We start from the raw sequence: 14,558 nt of genomic DNA on the forward strand, positions 1-14,558 counted from the left end.
TCACGGCCCGAGGCGTCTCATAAGGACGCGGAAAGGTACATTTCGCGTTATTATGAGACGCTCCGGATTGTCAATTGAATCCAATAGAATGGCGCTCGCGGCAGTAACACACGCTTAGAGCACAGGCTCCAGCCCTCCATTCCAGTCCTAGCCCTAACCCTAACCTTAACCCTATCAGATAGTGTTTTCCGAAGTGATTCATGATCAGAACGTAGAGCTGGGCGATATAAGATTTTTTCATATCACGATATGTTTTTTTCCTTTCAGGCGATAACGATATATATCACGATATAAGCCAAATAACTATATTTGTAAGATTTAAATGTGCCGTTGCTCACAAGTAAAATGTGAAATAATCTGCAGCTTGTTTTGATTTAAATATTTATTTCCCATAATAAGTTCAACAGGGTAGATGTACTTAAGGAACATGAGACTTCAGTTTCAGATAAATAAAGGCAAATATTGCAAACTACACAAAAGGCAGCCGCTAAAGCGTTTAAGTTTCAAAATAGAACAAACAAAACAGACCACTAAATTGTCAATTCCACTTAGAAACAAAATATTAATTCTAAAAATAAATCTTAGTTTGTTTTACAGAAGAACAGACAAACTTTTGTCAATATCAAATAAACTGAGAACTAAAAGGAAATTCTCAATCTCTCCTTGTTGTATAGCTTAGCTTTTCAAACAGTTTTAAAATAAAGATGCTAACTGAACATTCTTCATATATGTATGTATATATATATATATATATATATATATATATATATATATATATATATATATATATATACATATATATATATATATATATATACACATATATATATATATATATATAAAATAAATATAAAAATAAATAAACTTTAGTCTGACAAAAGCCGAATGACGAATTAGCGCTTTCAGTCAGAGATAGAGCATGCACCGGTTTATTGTATTTCCAGACTTGCTTTCGGCACAATTTACAGTGCGCTACTCTGTTTTCTGTCAGACTTGAAATAGCCGAAATACCTTCACACTACGGAACTTCTTTGGCCCTTCCGTTCGACAAGCTCTCCGGCATTGGAATCATCATCTGTTTTCTCTTCGGTAACCTTCGCTCACGCTCTCGGTTGATTTTTCTCTAGTTGGTACACTCATTTCCTCCATTACCCGGGCGGCACGGCGGCTGGCTGCCTCCCAAACAAATACACATGTGCGGCTTGGCACTTGTGCTGTACGTAACAAGTCACGTGACGTGACGCTGCGGCTGTGATTGGTTCGGCTCTGCACTACTTAATTTGGATTGGCTGTTCTTTTTTTTAAGAGGACAAGAGAGATGAGGCCTATCGCAATAGTTTAATTTTTCTATCGAGAAAAAGTTATTTCGCAATACATATCGTTATCGTTCTATCGCCCAGCTCTATCAGAACGTAAAACAAATGTACATGTACAAATTCATTCATCACCCCTGTTCTCCAGGAATTTCACTGGCTCCGTTTGAAATTCCAGGTTCTGGTCACCTTCAAGGTCCTTCATAACCTCGCTCCTCCCTACCTTTCTGACCTGTTAAGCACTATCTCTTCTGCCCGCTCAATTTGATCCTCTTCTTCTATTCAGCGTGCTGTGCCTTCTTTCCGCCTCACCATCATGGGAAGCAGAGCCTTCAGCTGCTCTGCTCCCAGGCTGTGGAACTCTCTACCCCCATATATAAGAAATCTTGATTCTCTCCTCCAGTTCAAATCCCTACTCAAAACCCATCTATTCAAATCTGCATATTCACTGTGAACCTGTTGTTTGTCTATTTTATCTTGTGCTCTTGTTTTCTTATTTTTCTTCTGTCATTGAACTATTATGTGTTTTATTCTATTGTTAAGTGTCCTTGGATGTCTTGGCACTTTCAAATAAAATTTATTATTATTATTATTATTAATATTGTTATTATTATTATTTCAAACGGCTCTCATGCCTCCGAATGAGAAACACACCAACGATTTGTCACATTGAGTTGGTATGTTACGTGTTGGGATGAGAACATGTTGTACAATTCACTTTAATTCAACTGAATTAATGTTGATGCAGAAGCCTGGTTTAAATTTGCCCCAAGGCCTTCTCCTTCTGGTCTTTCTCCCAGGTTTTCTGTTTTCTCTCCAATAAAAGCTAAAAAAACAAAGAAGCTTTGAATGTCCTTGGAGAAGCGTGGAGAACTGTTCCTGAAGACTGAAAGAAAGCTGCCTAAGACACTCCAGGCTGTGGTGGAGACTTTCAAGCTTGTTAGAATTGTACAAACTCTGTTTTTGCCCGATGCACTGTATATCCATGTATGTATGCACGTTTCAATAAATCGATGTCCCCATTTTCCAGATTCTTAGCAAAATATAAAGAAATGATTGGTGGCAAAGACTTTTGCACAGTATTGTGCTTTGTTCATAATCTAAGGCATAGTGTCCTCAAATTAAAGTCTGCACTCTGCCATCAGAGTCATCTTTTGAGGCCACAGATCTCCTCTGTGCTATTTTTAAAGCTCCGCGCGTGAGAAGCAGAAGCCCGTCATTTTAGTGTACATAGTAATTTGGAGTTACTTGTGCAGAAATGTGTGTAATACATGCGCGTGCGTACCTTGGCATCGCTGTGGTAAACAAAGATGTTCCTTGTGCTGTTGTCTTTCAGGTAGGTGATCTGCAGTCCGCAGGGGTTGCCAATCTTGGCAGGCTGGAAGGTGGCATTGAGGGTTTCTATTTTCATTATTGCCTTGGGATCTCTGGCCTTGACAGGAGCAGGGGTAAACAATGAATTGTAAAAGTCTCATATTCCTCAGTATGGCTGCTGTGCACCAAAGAGAAATTCTGCTATTGGCTGTATCGTGTTTCTTACATCCTGCTTGTTGAAGTATTTCAGCGCTCCCTCCCTCTCTGACAGGACGAACTTTCTGCTGAGAAACTGACCGTTGTCTCTTCCTCGTTTCCATAGAAACCCCTCTCGGTACCCTGGGTAGAAAGAAAAAAAAAATGTGTGTGTGTGTGTAGTAGGGGAGCTGGTGCCATAAAGCCTTTATAGGAGACAGGAGATCAAACAGAGGAGACGTTTACAACAGTGATGGGGAGATGTTGTAACTGGTTGGTGTCAGATGATACTTCAGTTAAGCTGAAATCAAAGATCGTTTGAAATCTCATTTATGCGAGCAGCGAGGAAAAGGAGACAGCGTGCAAGAGTGAGAAAACACAGCAGAGCGGGAAGAAACAAACAGGGGAGGGGGTAAAAAAGCAGCGTGAGTCAGCGCAGACGGTTTTTATTGTTTCTGTACATAGATCACGCTTTCCCATGTTAATGACATGCCGCACTATTTGTAGCCCTGTTATGTCTTCTTCTTCTCCTTTGGTCTATTTCAGTAAACCCCTCTGACTCACGCTGCCTCTTCTTCTTGCTTTTATCTTCTATTTCTGTCGAGCTCTGAAGTGTTTTTTTGTCTGGATCTATTTTTGCGAGTTAAAATTATAGGAAGCGTAACCGGGTAGTCCTCCAAAGAAGCGACTAATTTACATTCAAGATGAAACTGAAATCCCTACACTGGGGAGGACAAATAAGGAGAGGGGGTTACGCTAAATAAAGTTTAGAAATTTCAATGAAATTGGAATTTGTCAAAAATCTCCCAAGTGCTTTTATAAAAGAGCAAGGGATTTTCAGCATAGCATTTCCAAATATAGTAGTTTTCTTTAAAACTGAGACAGCATCATGCCAAAAACAAAAGCAATCAGTTTAGACTGTTGATGGTCACAAAGCAGAAAATGAACATACAAAATGATTAGAGTGTTTCAAAGTGTTTCAAAGTGTCAAGAACTGGAAAGAGAAGTAATATCAAGAAATTCAAAGACAGTCACAGAGTACAGAACAACCCTCGCAGAGGTAGGAAACAGAAGACTTCAAAGACTAGAAAGAAAAGTAGCGAGAGATGTGACTAAAGACCCCAGAGCAACTGCCAGGACACGAGTGAAGGACTCAGCCAAGTAGGAATTGTGGAGGAACACCATCAAATTTGGAGGAAGTCGAGAGATTCACCAAAGAGGAATGAGCTCGTTGAGAACTACAAGTAACACCTGCAGTCGAATTCTGTCCTCATCTGTATGAGGATTGTTTCACCTGCACCTACAGGACTATTTAATCACACAGGTAGTTTCATTTGTTAAGCTATGAAGAGGCCAATGAAAACACCGCATTGTGTCAAAAGCTTCTCCATTTCCAGGAAAGGTTTCAGTGGGTAACTCAAAGACCTCAATATCGCCGCAGTGGTAGCGTTTCTGGATAAATCAATGTTTTTTAAAATGAAACAATTTTCACATACACAGTTTAGTTTTAGCAGTTGATTTTATTTGCCAGCATTTTTTTGAGTGGAAGCATAAATGTCACCTATAAATAAAACCAAACATGGTTCATCACAACCGAAAAAAAATAAACAAAAAGATGACGGCTGCTGGTAAAATAAACTGAAAAGCAGAGGTCAGCGATAACTATTACAACACAGTTTTATGACATAAACAAAAGGCAAATACCACTGCTAATATAAAAAATAAGCTTACGTAAAATTATGAACTGCAGCTTTACAGTTAAAAAGCTTAAAGAGTCATTTTCATATTCACTCACATTTCTTTACTTTACTGCTGTCTTTTCTATTCTTTTTATTAGCAGCCATTGATTACCTGTCTTCTATCTATTCATCTTCTGCACTCATTCTGCTCCATATATGCGTGTGTGTGTGTGTGTGTGTGTGTGTGTATGTCTTGCTGTCTGTGACTTTCCGGCATGAAACATCCACCTACACTGGCATTACCTCACCAATCAATAGCCCTCCTTGTCCCCACCCTCGCCTCCTTCTCTGACCTTTTTTTTCTCCTCCTCTTCTTTGCATATTAGATCAATGTTGGTCACTGTGCATTCCAAGTTACTGCATATAGTCAATCTCAAACACACACACACACACAAACACACACATATGTTTATGTACATGCACCTCACAATGAGTGATGACGTTACCACAAAGGCACAAACAGAGATGACAGAATGACTCATATCATTACACTCTGTTGTGTGTGTGTGTATTTGCGTTTGAGTGTGTGAGGGTGAGGTCACTGCAAGCCAATCAGAAAGCACCATCTTCATCAAGATGTGAAATGTATACTAGTACTCTACCCTCAGCCTCCATACACACACACACACAAACACACACAAGCAAGCATACTCCTTTTAATGGCAGTTCCATTCACCAGCAGTGACAATTACAATGTCATTGCACGAATATGCTTTTAACCGCAAACATATACCACAACCACTTAGGAGGAGAAGGATGAAAATAATTGTCTGAGAGTCGTCAATGGATGTTTCAGGGTAATTAAATTTGTGCTACTGGCATCCACGGGGAAATGTTTACCCAAGGAGTTTTTCAAGGTTTTGCTTATCGAAGAGTAAACAATGCAAGCCTGGCACCACAGCAGACTGGCCACTTTTTTTTGAGGTATGCTTGCTTGAGCATAGATCTGTTCATCTTATGTAGTTCTAGCTTGAGCGAGCACATTTACTGCTACAAAAAACCTAAAAGTGGCTATATACATTTAAATGTGAAGACATTAGAGGTATCACACAAAGTGCTTTAACCCCCCTCCCCAACCAAGTCAGAGTTCATGTGAAAGTTTTGTATTCATGCGCCAACATCTGTGGGTGAAAAATGCTTCTTGTGCAGAATTACCAAAAACTGCAGTTCCTCTAAATGGCCACTTGAGGCTGATTACGAAATAATAAAATTCAAATATTTACAGTCTGTTACAAAAAGTTTTTTTTTCTCTATAGTTAAAGTATAATAAAAGCAATAAAGGATAATACATAATATATAGGATAATATATGATTTTTAAGACAAACATCGATATTTGATGATTTAAAAATATGACATTCCAACATGTCATTTTAGACAAATGAAATATAAACATATTTTCTTAACATTTGTGATGTGTAGCTATTTATTTTCTCCTTTACGCTCTGCCTGACTGCTTGGATCAGCTGATTGTTGTGTTTGTGTTGTTTCAAACACGTTCACCAACAGGAAGTTACGTTGCGCCCTCTGATGGACAAACTATGCAATGTCATCCGTCATAACATGGCTGAAGGGTGTTTCTCTCTCTCCTCTTTGGCTTTTATAAATGTAGCTATATCAACAAATTATTGCTGATTGATATTTGCAAATAATATCAGCCTGCCAGTAAGTCTAGCATTATAGCTATCATCCCCAGTTTCTTTGGATGGATGAACTGATAAATAATATGGCTTACTGTGAGTGCCAGGCTGTCCAAGGAGTTTGTGTTCCAGCTTTGGTGAGTAAAGCTGGAATTTTATTGGTCTGATACTAAGCATTAACTATCAGGCATGCAATTCTTGTAGGGCCTACATTACAATATAAAGCACCTTGATGTGACTGTTGTTCTGATTTGGCGCTGTATAAATAAAATTGAATTGAAATTAGTTGAATGCCTGTGAATTAAGCCCATCCAGTTTATGAATGCAGCTTTAGCTCCAGAAACCACAAGCAGTATCACAGTGATTATGGTACATGCATCTTTTATATACAGTCTTTGTCTGCTCCCGAGTACTATTTCCCAGTGCTTCTACTGTTGTGGTGGATGGATATGAACAGACAGTTGAGCAGTCAGACGTTATCTGAAGACCTCCTCCCCAACAGGGATGAGCTGTTTTTAACTCATAAACATGACGTGACATTTTAATATTTTTTTGAAAGATGTGTTGAAGGAATATTTTGATTTTGGAAATAGGCTTTTTCATTTTTGAGTCTCGCCATCTCTGTGAGGTTTCCAGGCAACCAGTGGACATGCAGATTAAACAAACAGGATGTGTCTGTGAAGGTTCTCAGTCATCCAGGTCATCGTAGTCAAAGGAGTTTGCAAAGAAAAGCGTCTGGACTTCTTTAAGTTGCTTGAAGACGTTTCCCCTCTCATCCGAGAAGCTTCTTCAGTTCTAAGGTCAAATGGCCGAGAGTCCCAGATTTAAACCCAGTGGGAGTATCCCCCCAAAGTCCTTTATCCCCCCCAAAGAGGGACAAAGGACCCCCAGGATGTGAGACCAGGGGGCCATCTGACCTCAGGAATTGACACGACAAGGTGGGGCCAGGTTTCACAATGAGCATACCCGAAACCCTGGCTGATTAGGTCCCACACCCGCTTTCACACCTTGGCTCATGTGATTAGAGGATCACCAGGGGGTCCTTTGTCCCTCTTTGGGGGGATACTCCCACTGGGTTTAAATCTGGGATTCTCGGCCATTTGACCTTAGAACTGAAGAAGCTTCTCGGATGAGAGGTGAAACGTCTTCAAGCAACTTAAAGAAGTCCAGACGCTTTTCTTTGCAAACAGGATGTGCTGATTAGTGGGCTTTAGGGGTCTCTCAGCAGTGGCTTCATACTTACCGTACACACATGAGCCGCGTCAATCCTTTTATCTAACTCTAAGCAAGTGTGCAATTTCCTAAAATGTCAAACTGCTCCTCTAACACTGTTTCTTACATTGCTAGGATAAAGCCATTGCAGTGCGTAGGCGATTATTAATTATTCAGTCCTGCCTGATGCTGTCTTATTTTGCTCTTGTTTTCGGTCAACACCGGGTCAAAAGATCTGAACTGAAACCAATTCCTCAGTTTCTGTTTCTGACTTTGGAATACTGCAAGTGTCTTCATCTTTCACAGGCAAAAAAAAGGAAAAAAGCCAGCAGTTACAGTGATATGTAGGAACATATAGATTGATGAGGACTTTTATACAAAGCCTTCCTTATCAGTATGCACGTACCTGCAGAGTATGGCTCTTGCTTCTCGATAAATTCAAACTCGTTCCTTTCGTACTTGGCTCTGATCCACTGCTCTCTCAGCAGTCTGGAGACACGATGAAAACACACAGTTAGCTTTTATGTGAATTGCACACTCATCATCAATTGCTCTGATGTACACACACTTAAAATGATTTCTTTCTTTGTCAGTTAGACGTACACACTGTAATTTTTTACTGCTCAGGAGTCTTACTTTTTTTTTACAGCATGACCTCATAGAAATGAAGACAGACATATTTAAACACAGTGACCTTGACCCTTGACTGCCAAAATCAAATTATTTCACACCGTGAAATGGATATTCTTTTTATGAAAAAAACAAACAAAAATGCAACTCTGCAAAGACCCAACAATAAGCTGTAGTATTATCAGGGTTTGTTTTTTATACTATTTTAGGTATAAACAAGATGTATTTACAATTTATAAGAACTAAAGACCAAACCTAAGGTGGAAACACACATTCACATCCATAGACTAATTCAACCCCTTACTAGAGCCAATATTAGGTACGTGCCAATAAATATGAAGTGGCATTTAAAAAGTAAGGAAGAGGCAGAAGAAACACCCTTCAAAAATGTTATGAGTGTTGATGTTCCATAGTCCTAATATAAAAGTATTTTACTGTGTATTTTACAGTTTTGTTCTGTTCTTCTAGAATATCATTACATTTACATAAATAGACTGTGATTTCACATTTCAAATGTAAATTAACGTAAAATCACTGTAATGTAATAAAATAAAATTTTCTTGTTTTTTAAATGTATTTGTCAGTACGTATGCATATTTAGATTGTTAAAATACATTCACAAATGTATCATGATTTCACAAATTTTTGTCCATTATTTGAAAGATTGAACTGTTAAATTCAAATGTACTGCTATGGACAAATATATGACATGATTCTTATAAACTTTTTTAACATCAAAAAATGATTACTATTATTGCTATCTAGGGTGATCGTGGCTCAAGAGTTGGCAGTTCGCCTTGTAATCAGAAGGTTGCCGGTTCGAGCCCTGGCTCGGACACTCTCGGTCGTTGTGTCCTTGGTCAAGACTCTTCACCTACCGCCTACTGGTGATGGCCAGAGGGGCCGATGGCGCGATATGGCAGCCTCGCCTCTGTCACTCTGTCCCAGGGCATGCAATCCATTATTATTTAAACCAACTGTTAACTGTATATTTCTGTACATTTCAGTATTATTATTCATATTGCCACATTCATTGACCTTGTTTATAGGTAATTTCATTGTTTAATCACATTGAAATGTTCCTAATTTAATGTTTAAAAGCACTTGAAAAAGGCAAAATCCCATGTAAAATTAGGGCAACAAACTGTATTGTCATTACTGAAAATAACCGTATTTTTATGAGAAAGTTATTTTCTGTTATTTGATGGTATTATTTTGGCGCCCCAGCTGCCGGAATATTACTGTTTTTCTAGGATTTTTTTTTTAACAGTGCAGCAGAGGGCTCACTGCAACTTCATAAATGAGAAAATATGCACAAAGAAGTAAATAAATGACAACATATAACAAATGTTCAGGAAATCTGTTTGGACTTTGTTTGTATGAAAGAAGAAAAAATATCTGTCTATCCATCAGAAAATAGGGCAGAGTTAGCTCAGTTTGCCCCATGATCAGAAGGTTGGGGATTCAAATCCACCGAACGGCTACCCTGAGGTACCCCTGAGCAAGGTACCGTTTCTACACACTGGTCCACGGGTCCTGGATTGGTGACTGCCCACTATTTCACTGAGTGAATGGGTTAAATGCAGAGGACTAATTTCCTATGGGATTAATAAAATAAAAAAAATAACCAGTATCAGTATTGGCTTTGTAAAGTCTGTTTTGGTTGGGCTCAACTGCTTATGCAGTTCAAGGTTGCAGTGGTGGAGACATCACCAATACAACATAAGGTGAAAGCTGCATCCACACTGGAAACGATTAGCTCGTTGTAAATCACTTTGAAGCCTACACCTGGTCACTTTTGGACATTCCAGGCTCCGGTTGTCTAGGTAACTCTTGCATTTACTGCCAAGTCAAATGTCAATCAATGGCTTTGTGTGCTTTCACTGGTAGTTGCTTCAAGCAGAGAACGGTTTATATCAGGTCCTGCTGGCTTCACACCGGCAGCAGTTATTTCAAATATAGTCACATGAAGTCACTGAATGTGACTGACTTTCTTCTATTTCTGATCACCATGTCACTGTGAATCGCTTTCATTGTGGACTCAAATTTACACAGAGAGGCATACAGGCTCACTCTCACATTCACAGCTATGGCCAATTTAGAATCACTACTTAACCTAATCAACACGTCTTCGGTCTGCAGGACAAAGCCAGAATATATAGAGGGAAACTACAAAGGAACAGCGACACCCTATTGTCCCCAGTTCTAAAGACATTGGACACACTGCATGGTTTTATTCTTCACTTTTCAGTCACTGGCTTTCACCTCCAAGTTAAACTGCTACTCTGAAGACATTTGTGTTTAAACTTGCATTTTCTTATTGTCTAACAAACAAGCTGGCAAAGGTCTTCTCTTACTTGTTCTCCTGGCAGTTCACAAATGCCAAATGCATTACTCCTGGCTTCCAACTTGAATTTTCTGACTTAACCATGCAGTCACCTGTACACTTTCCCAACACATAGAAGAGATTAAAATAGTGGAATACTGTGATGAAATATTTAAGACCCATCTGAACTAAGTGAAGCTAAGGTCACAGACACGCAAGCTAAAAGACTGGTTAGTGACCCCATTGAAAGCACCGGTCACTAGAGAAAAGTGAGTATTCCCTGACCAGATGTGAGTGGTTGCTCCACCACCTGTCGCTATGGAAAAATCTCTATTCCCCAATTGATTGGCGAGTGGTTGTGGGAAGCTGTTTGCTGTCACTAGGAGAAATTGGTCATTAAGAGCTATCTGGTGCAACACCAAAAACGTTCTTGCCATTTCTTTGGTCATTAGTTGATTACCACAGCTGACCATAGTTTGAATAGATGATGACGACTGGTCTGCAACCACTTGCAAACTGCCTACCAAGAGATTGTAAAAATAAGAGCATTTGCCTTCAGAGCAAAAATTGAGCTTTTAGAAATGTGTGCATGTTAGTGGTAAGGCACAACCTCTGGGACCCACTTCACCCAAGCAAAAGCAAGCAACTTCCCACAACCACTTGCCAACCAGATTGGGAATACACATTTTCCCCTACTAACCAGAGGATGACAAATGGTTGCTTACCAGTTTCTATGCTTTACTGACAAAACAAAAACTGATCATAACTCATCAAATTGATTATAAGATATAATTAAGTGGCTTTTTATGGCCACTGTAATTCTGCTGAAAACCTAAGGAGGAAGAAGAAACTTCAGGACAGCTTCAGTCTTTATTCTGAAGTCTCCCGTCAAAATGAAATGTTCAATAATCTAAGCCATATCAAAAAAAAATGTCACACAAATATCATCATCTTTCATAAAATGCTTACAGCAATAGAAGTATATCCCGAAATAGGAGGAGGGTATGACATGTACCTTTACAAGAATGTGCTTTACACCAGCAGTCCCCAACCCCCGGGCCTCGGACCGGTACCGGTCCGTGAGTCGTTTGGTACCGGGCCGCGAGAGTTGAGGCTCAGGTGTGAAATGTATGGTTTTCAGGGTTTTTATCGGTTTTCAGCGTTATTTTGTTATCGTTTTTATCGTTAACTCGGTTTTCCTGGGTCTTTTCACGTGTATTATGAATAAATCTTCTTTTTTCGGTACCGGTGCTAGTTTTATTTTGTTGTATTTATCCGCGACACCTTAAAGGCCGGTCCGTGAAAATATTGTCGGGCATAAACCGGTCCGTGGCGCAAAAAAGGTTGGGGACCGCTGCTTTACACGTTATTTTTTTATAAACCTCTTCCTTAGTTTTACAATGGCCATGGCAGCACTTTTAAACTTCTTAATTCATCCCTGCTGCATCTTTAGATTTGTTACTTAATCCTCAATAAAACAGAATAATGGAATATCCATTAAGCTTATACTCATATAACACTCATAGATATCTATTGCAATGCAACTCAAAGCAACCTGATCACAGCCTTGTACCAAAGCCTAATGTAAAGGTGGCAATCTCATTTTTGAACCTTCTTCCTCCTCACTGCTAAAAAACAAACAAAAAGGCAGCTCATCGCCATGCCAACAATCTCTCTCATCCTGTTTCCTTCTCTGCCTCTCCCCAGCATGCTCTAAACGGCTCACGCCATCTCTCTTTCTGCACAGAGGAAATACATTAACCATTCTATCAACATATAGAGGTAAACATTCTTGGCAAATTTTTCTTCAAACGACACCCAATGATGACACTGGGTCTTAAACACTAAACCCTGTGATTCTCAGGGGAGCAGAACATGAGAGCGCAAACAGACAGCTGATACTGAGAAGGGTATTTCTCTCACTTCTAGTTCTAGGCTTTCTGTCAGTCTTTTGGATTCTCTTTGGTTGTCTCTTTTCATTAAATTTACTGGAAGACAGGGAGACAAATGGAACAACACTCCTAAAATGCCAAGAAATGAAAGCCTTGCTACCTCAAGTACTATTTGAGGCTGATTCAAAGCACATGCTGGTGCAGTGTGTACTACATAACAGCCTCCAGAATATTCAAAAATGCTGAATAAAACCCCTGCAGATTTACAGTAAAAATAATAATACAAACAAAACCACACTGCTTTTCATGGTCTTTCATACACACAAAAAATAAGAGAACGTGATGCTTCCTGATCACTGTGATTAACACGTGATATAACACATGATACACAATCTACAGCTGTTTCCTGAACAAACATGCAGCTTCTTTTTAGCTCAAATGCTATAAAAGTACACTGCAATTAGCTGTCCAGCACCAAACGGTGGCTAATGTTAGCGCCTAGCTAATAGGTATAGCAGCACATTTAGCTCTGTGTGTATTACATGCACATACCAGCTACTATCAGAAAACTTTGCAACACAAATGAACACAATCACATAAGTATAGTCATAATGAATTAATTGCCCTAAACCCAAGTTGCTGTTATGAATGTTCTTAAAACTTGTTGCTGTTGTTTCTGCTTTTTTCAGAGCAGCCATTGTGATTTCTTTAAGTATAGAAAGCACTAGTTCACTCTACCTTCATTAGGCCTTTAAGAAAGAATGTAATACTTGCAAAGCTAATATAATAATTAAGTAGATTTCCCAACAATCCCAACCTTTTCAATACACATTACTCTGTATTCAACTTTGAAAATGTACAAAAGCGGACTTTACACTCCAGGAAGCATGGAGGGAAACAAGATGGGTTTGGTTTTGCCACGTAGGCTAACTAAATGACAACGGAGATAAGACTGGTAGTTATCAAGAGGACAGAAATGGCAGTTGTTTCTGTTGTCTTCTCTGGGTTTAGCTAATCAACCTTGTCTAGTAGTTTTTAGGGCTGTATCCTGTGCCTCCACTTAGCCCAGAACATATACTTTTTTCTACAAACCAAAACAGCCCTAAGAAATGTCCTAAATAGTGGTTCCTGCTGTCCTGACACACAGAAAAAACAAGTTCCTTTGACAGGAAAGGGCCTAACATCAGCTCACTCAGTCCTAGCACAGTCACCCGCTAGCTAACAAAAAAAGAATAAGCTAATTTAACATTAAACATAAACTGCTTGCGCAGCTAAACTGCTTGTGTGTATAAAATCTTATACACACAAGGCTGTGTTTTCTAGTGTTTGTGTTTTGAGATTAATTTGAAAGGTGTACTTACTTGCAGTCAGTGTGTGTTGGTCTATAGTAGAAAGCCGGAACCTTCTGCTCATATTTGGCCTTGGCTGCACTGTTTCCCATTGCAGCCATTAACTGAAAGGAAAACAGAAAGAAAAACCTAGTCATCAAAACACTGTCCGCAGCTCAATATTTAATACAGCATTTCAGATATCAAGGATAAATGGAAAACCAGATACATTTTATCTACCCAGTTTTTAATGAACCATAATTTTGCTATGCTTTACTTGGGGACATACCTGCATTAAGTTTATTATATTTATAGTAACAGTAATAGCAATACCAGTAATATTGGTTTTAATACTATTACTATCATTAACAATAATAACAGGAAGAAAAAATTCACATTTGACTTTAAATTAGATTAAACACAGTGGGCTATAGCACAGAAAACCTTAAGTATGTTAGAACTTGTTCACTTGACAATAAGACCCTGGCTTTCTTATGGGATTAAGGGTGGAAATGGCCACACTGCATTGGGACACATCTTCCTCCTGCCCTTGTTCCCTCCGTCGTACATTTCATCCTAGGATAATCCCTTAGCTCAATCCAGCTGGCACAATCCCTCAGTACGCTTCTTCTTATCCTTTAAGGGACTTTGGGGAATGATGCAGCACTGTGGCATTTTATTGTGAACGTCAAATAGAAGCAGATTTCTAAAGAAAGCCAATAAAATTCATCTCATGTGACGAATGATGAATTTGGCACCTTGAATGAACATGAAATCAATCAATGTTGAATCAGCTGTTCCTGTCATTTGGTATAATCACCTCTGTACCACATCCATTCACTGTGTGCCTCTCCTTCATGTGAATTTTTAACTCCACCAGACGGCTGAAAAAAAAACCAAACACTCACAACTGTCTCAAGCTTCTGCAGAGCATGACCTTCAGTTACTGCTAAACCCGATCTTCATGATAG

At 39.1% G+C, this 14,558-nt stretch overlaps 1 protein-coding gene across 5 annotated transcripts in view; it reads right to left on the reverse strand.

The window, feature by feature from the left end:
* The window catches only part of LOC134632821 (arf-GAP with dual PH domain-containing protein 1), a 45,923-nt gene that overhangs the window by 6,352 nt on the left and 25,013 nt on the right, over nt 1-14,558 (reverse strand). For all 5 annotated transcript variants that reach the window (XM_063481637.1, XM_063481639.1, XM_063481636.1 and 2 more), the window contains 4 exons: nt 13,621-13,712; nt 7,818-7,900; nt 2,854-2,966; nt 2,599-2,745 (listed from right to left, as the gene is read on the reverse strand). In XM_063481637.1, the coding sequence (XP_063337707.1) occupies nt 2,599-2,745; nt 2,854-2,966; nt 7,818-7,900; nt 13,621-13,709 (432 nt within the window). In that variant the 5' untranslated portion in view covers nt 13,710-13,712. The remainder of the gene's footprint in view (nt 1-2,598; nt 2,746-2,853; nt 2,967-7,817; nt 7,901-13,620; nt 13,713-14,558) is intronic.

This window comes from Pelmatolapia mariae, linkage group LG8, assembly GCF_036321145.2.
Source record: "Pelmatolapia mariae isolate MD_Pm_ZW linkage group LG8, Pm_UMD_F_2, whole genome shotgun sequence".
Taxonomy (NCBI): domain Eukaryota; kingdom Metazoa; phylum Chordata; class Actinopteri; order Cichliformes; family Cichlidae; genus Pelmatolapia; species Pelmatolapia mariae.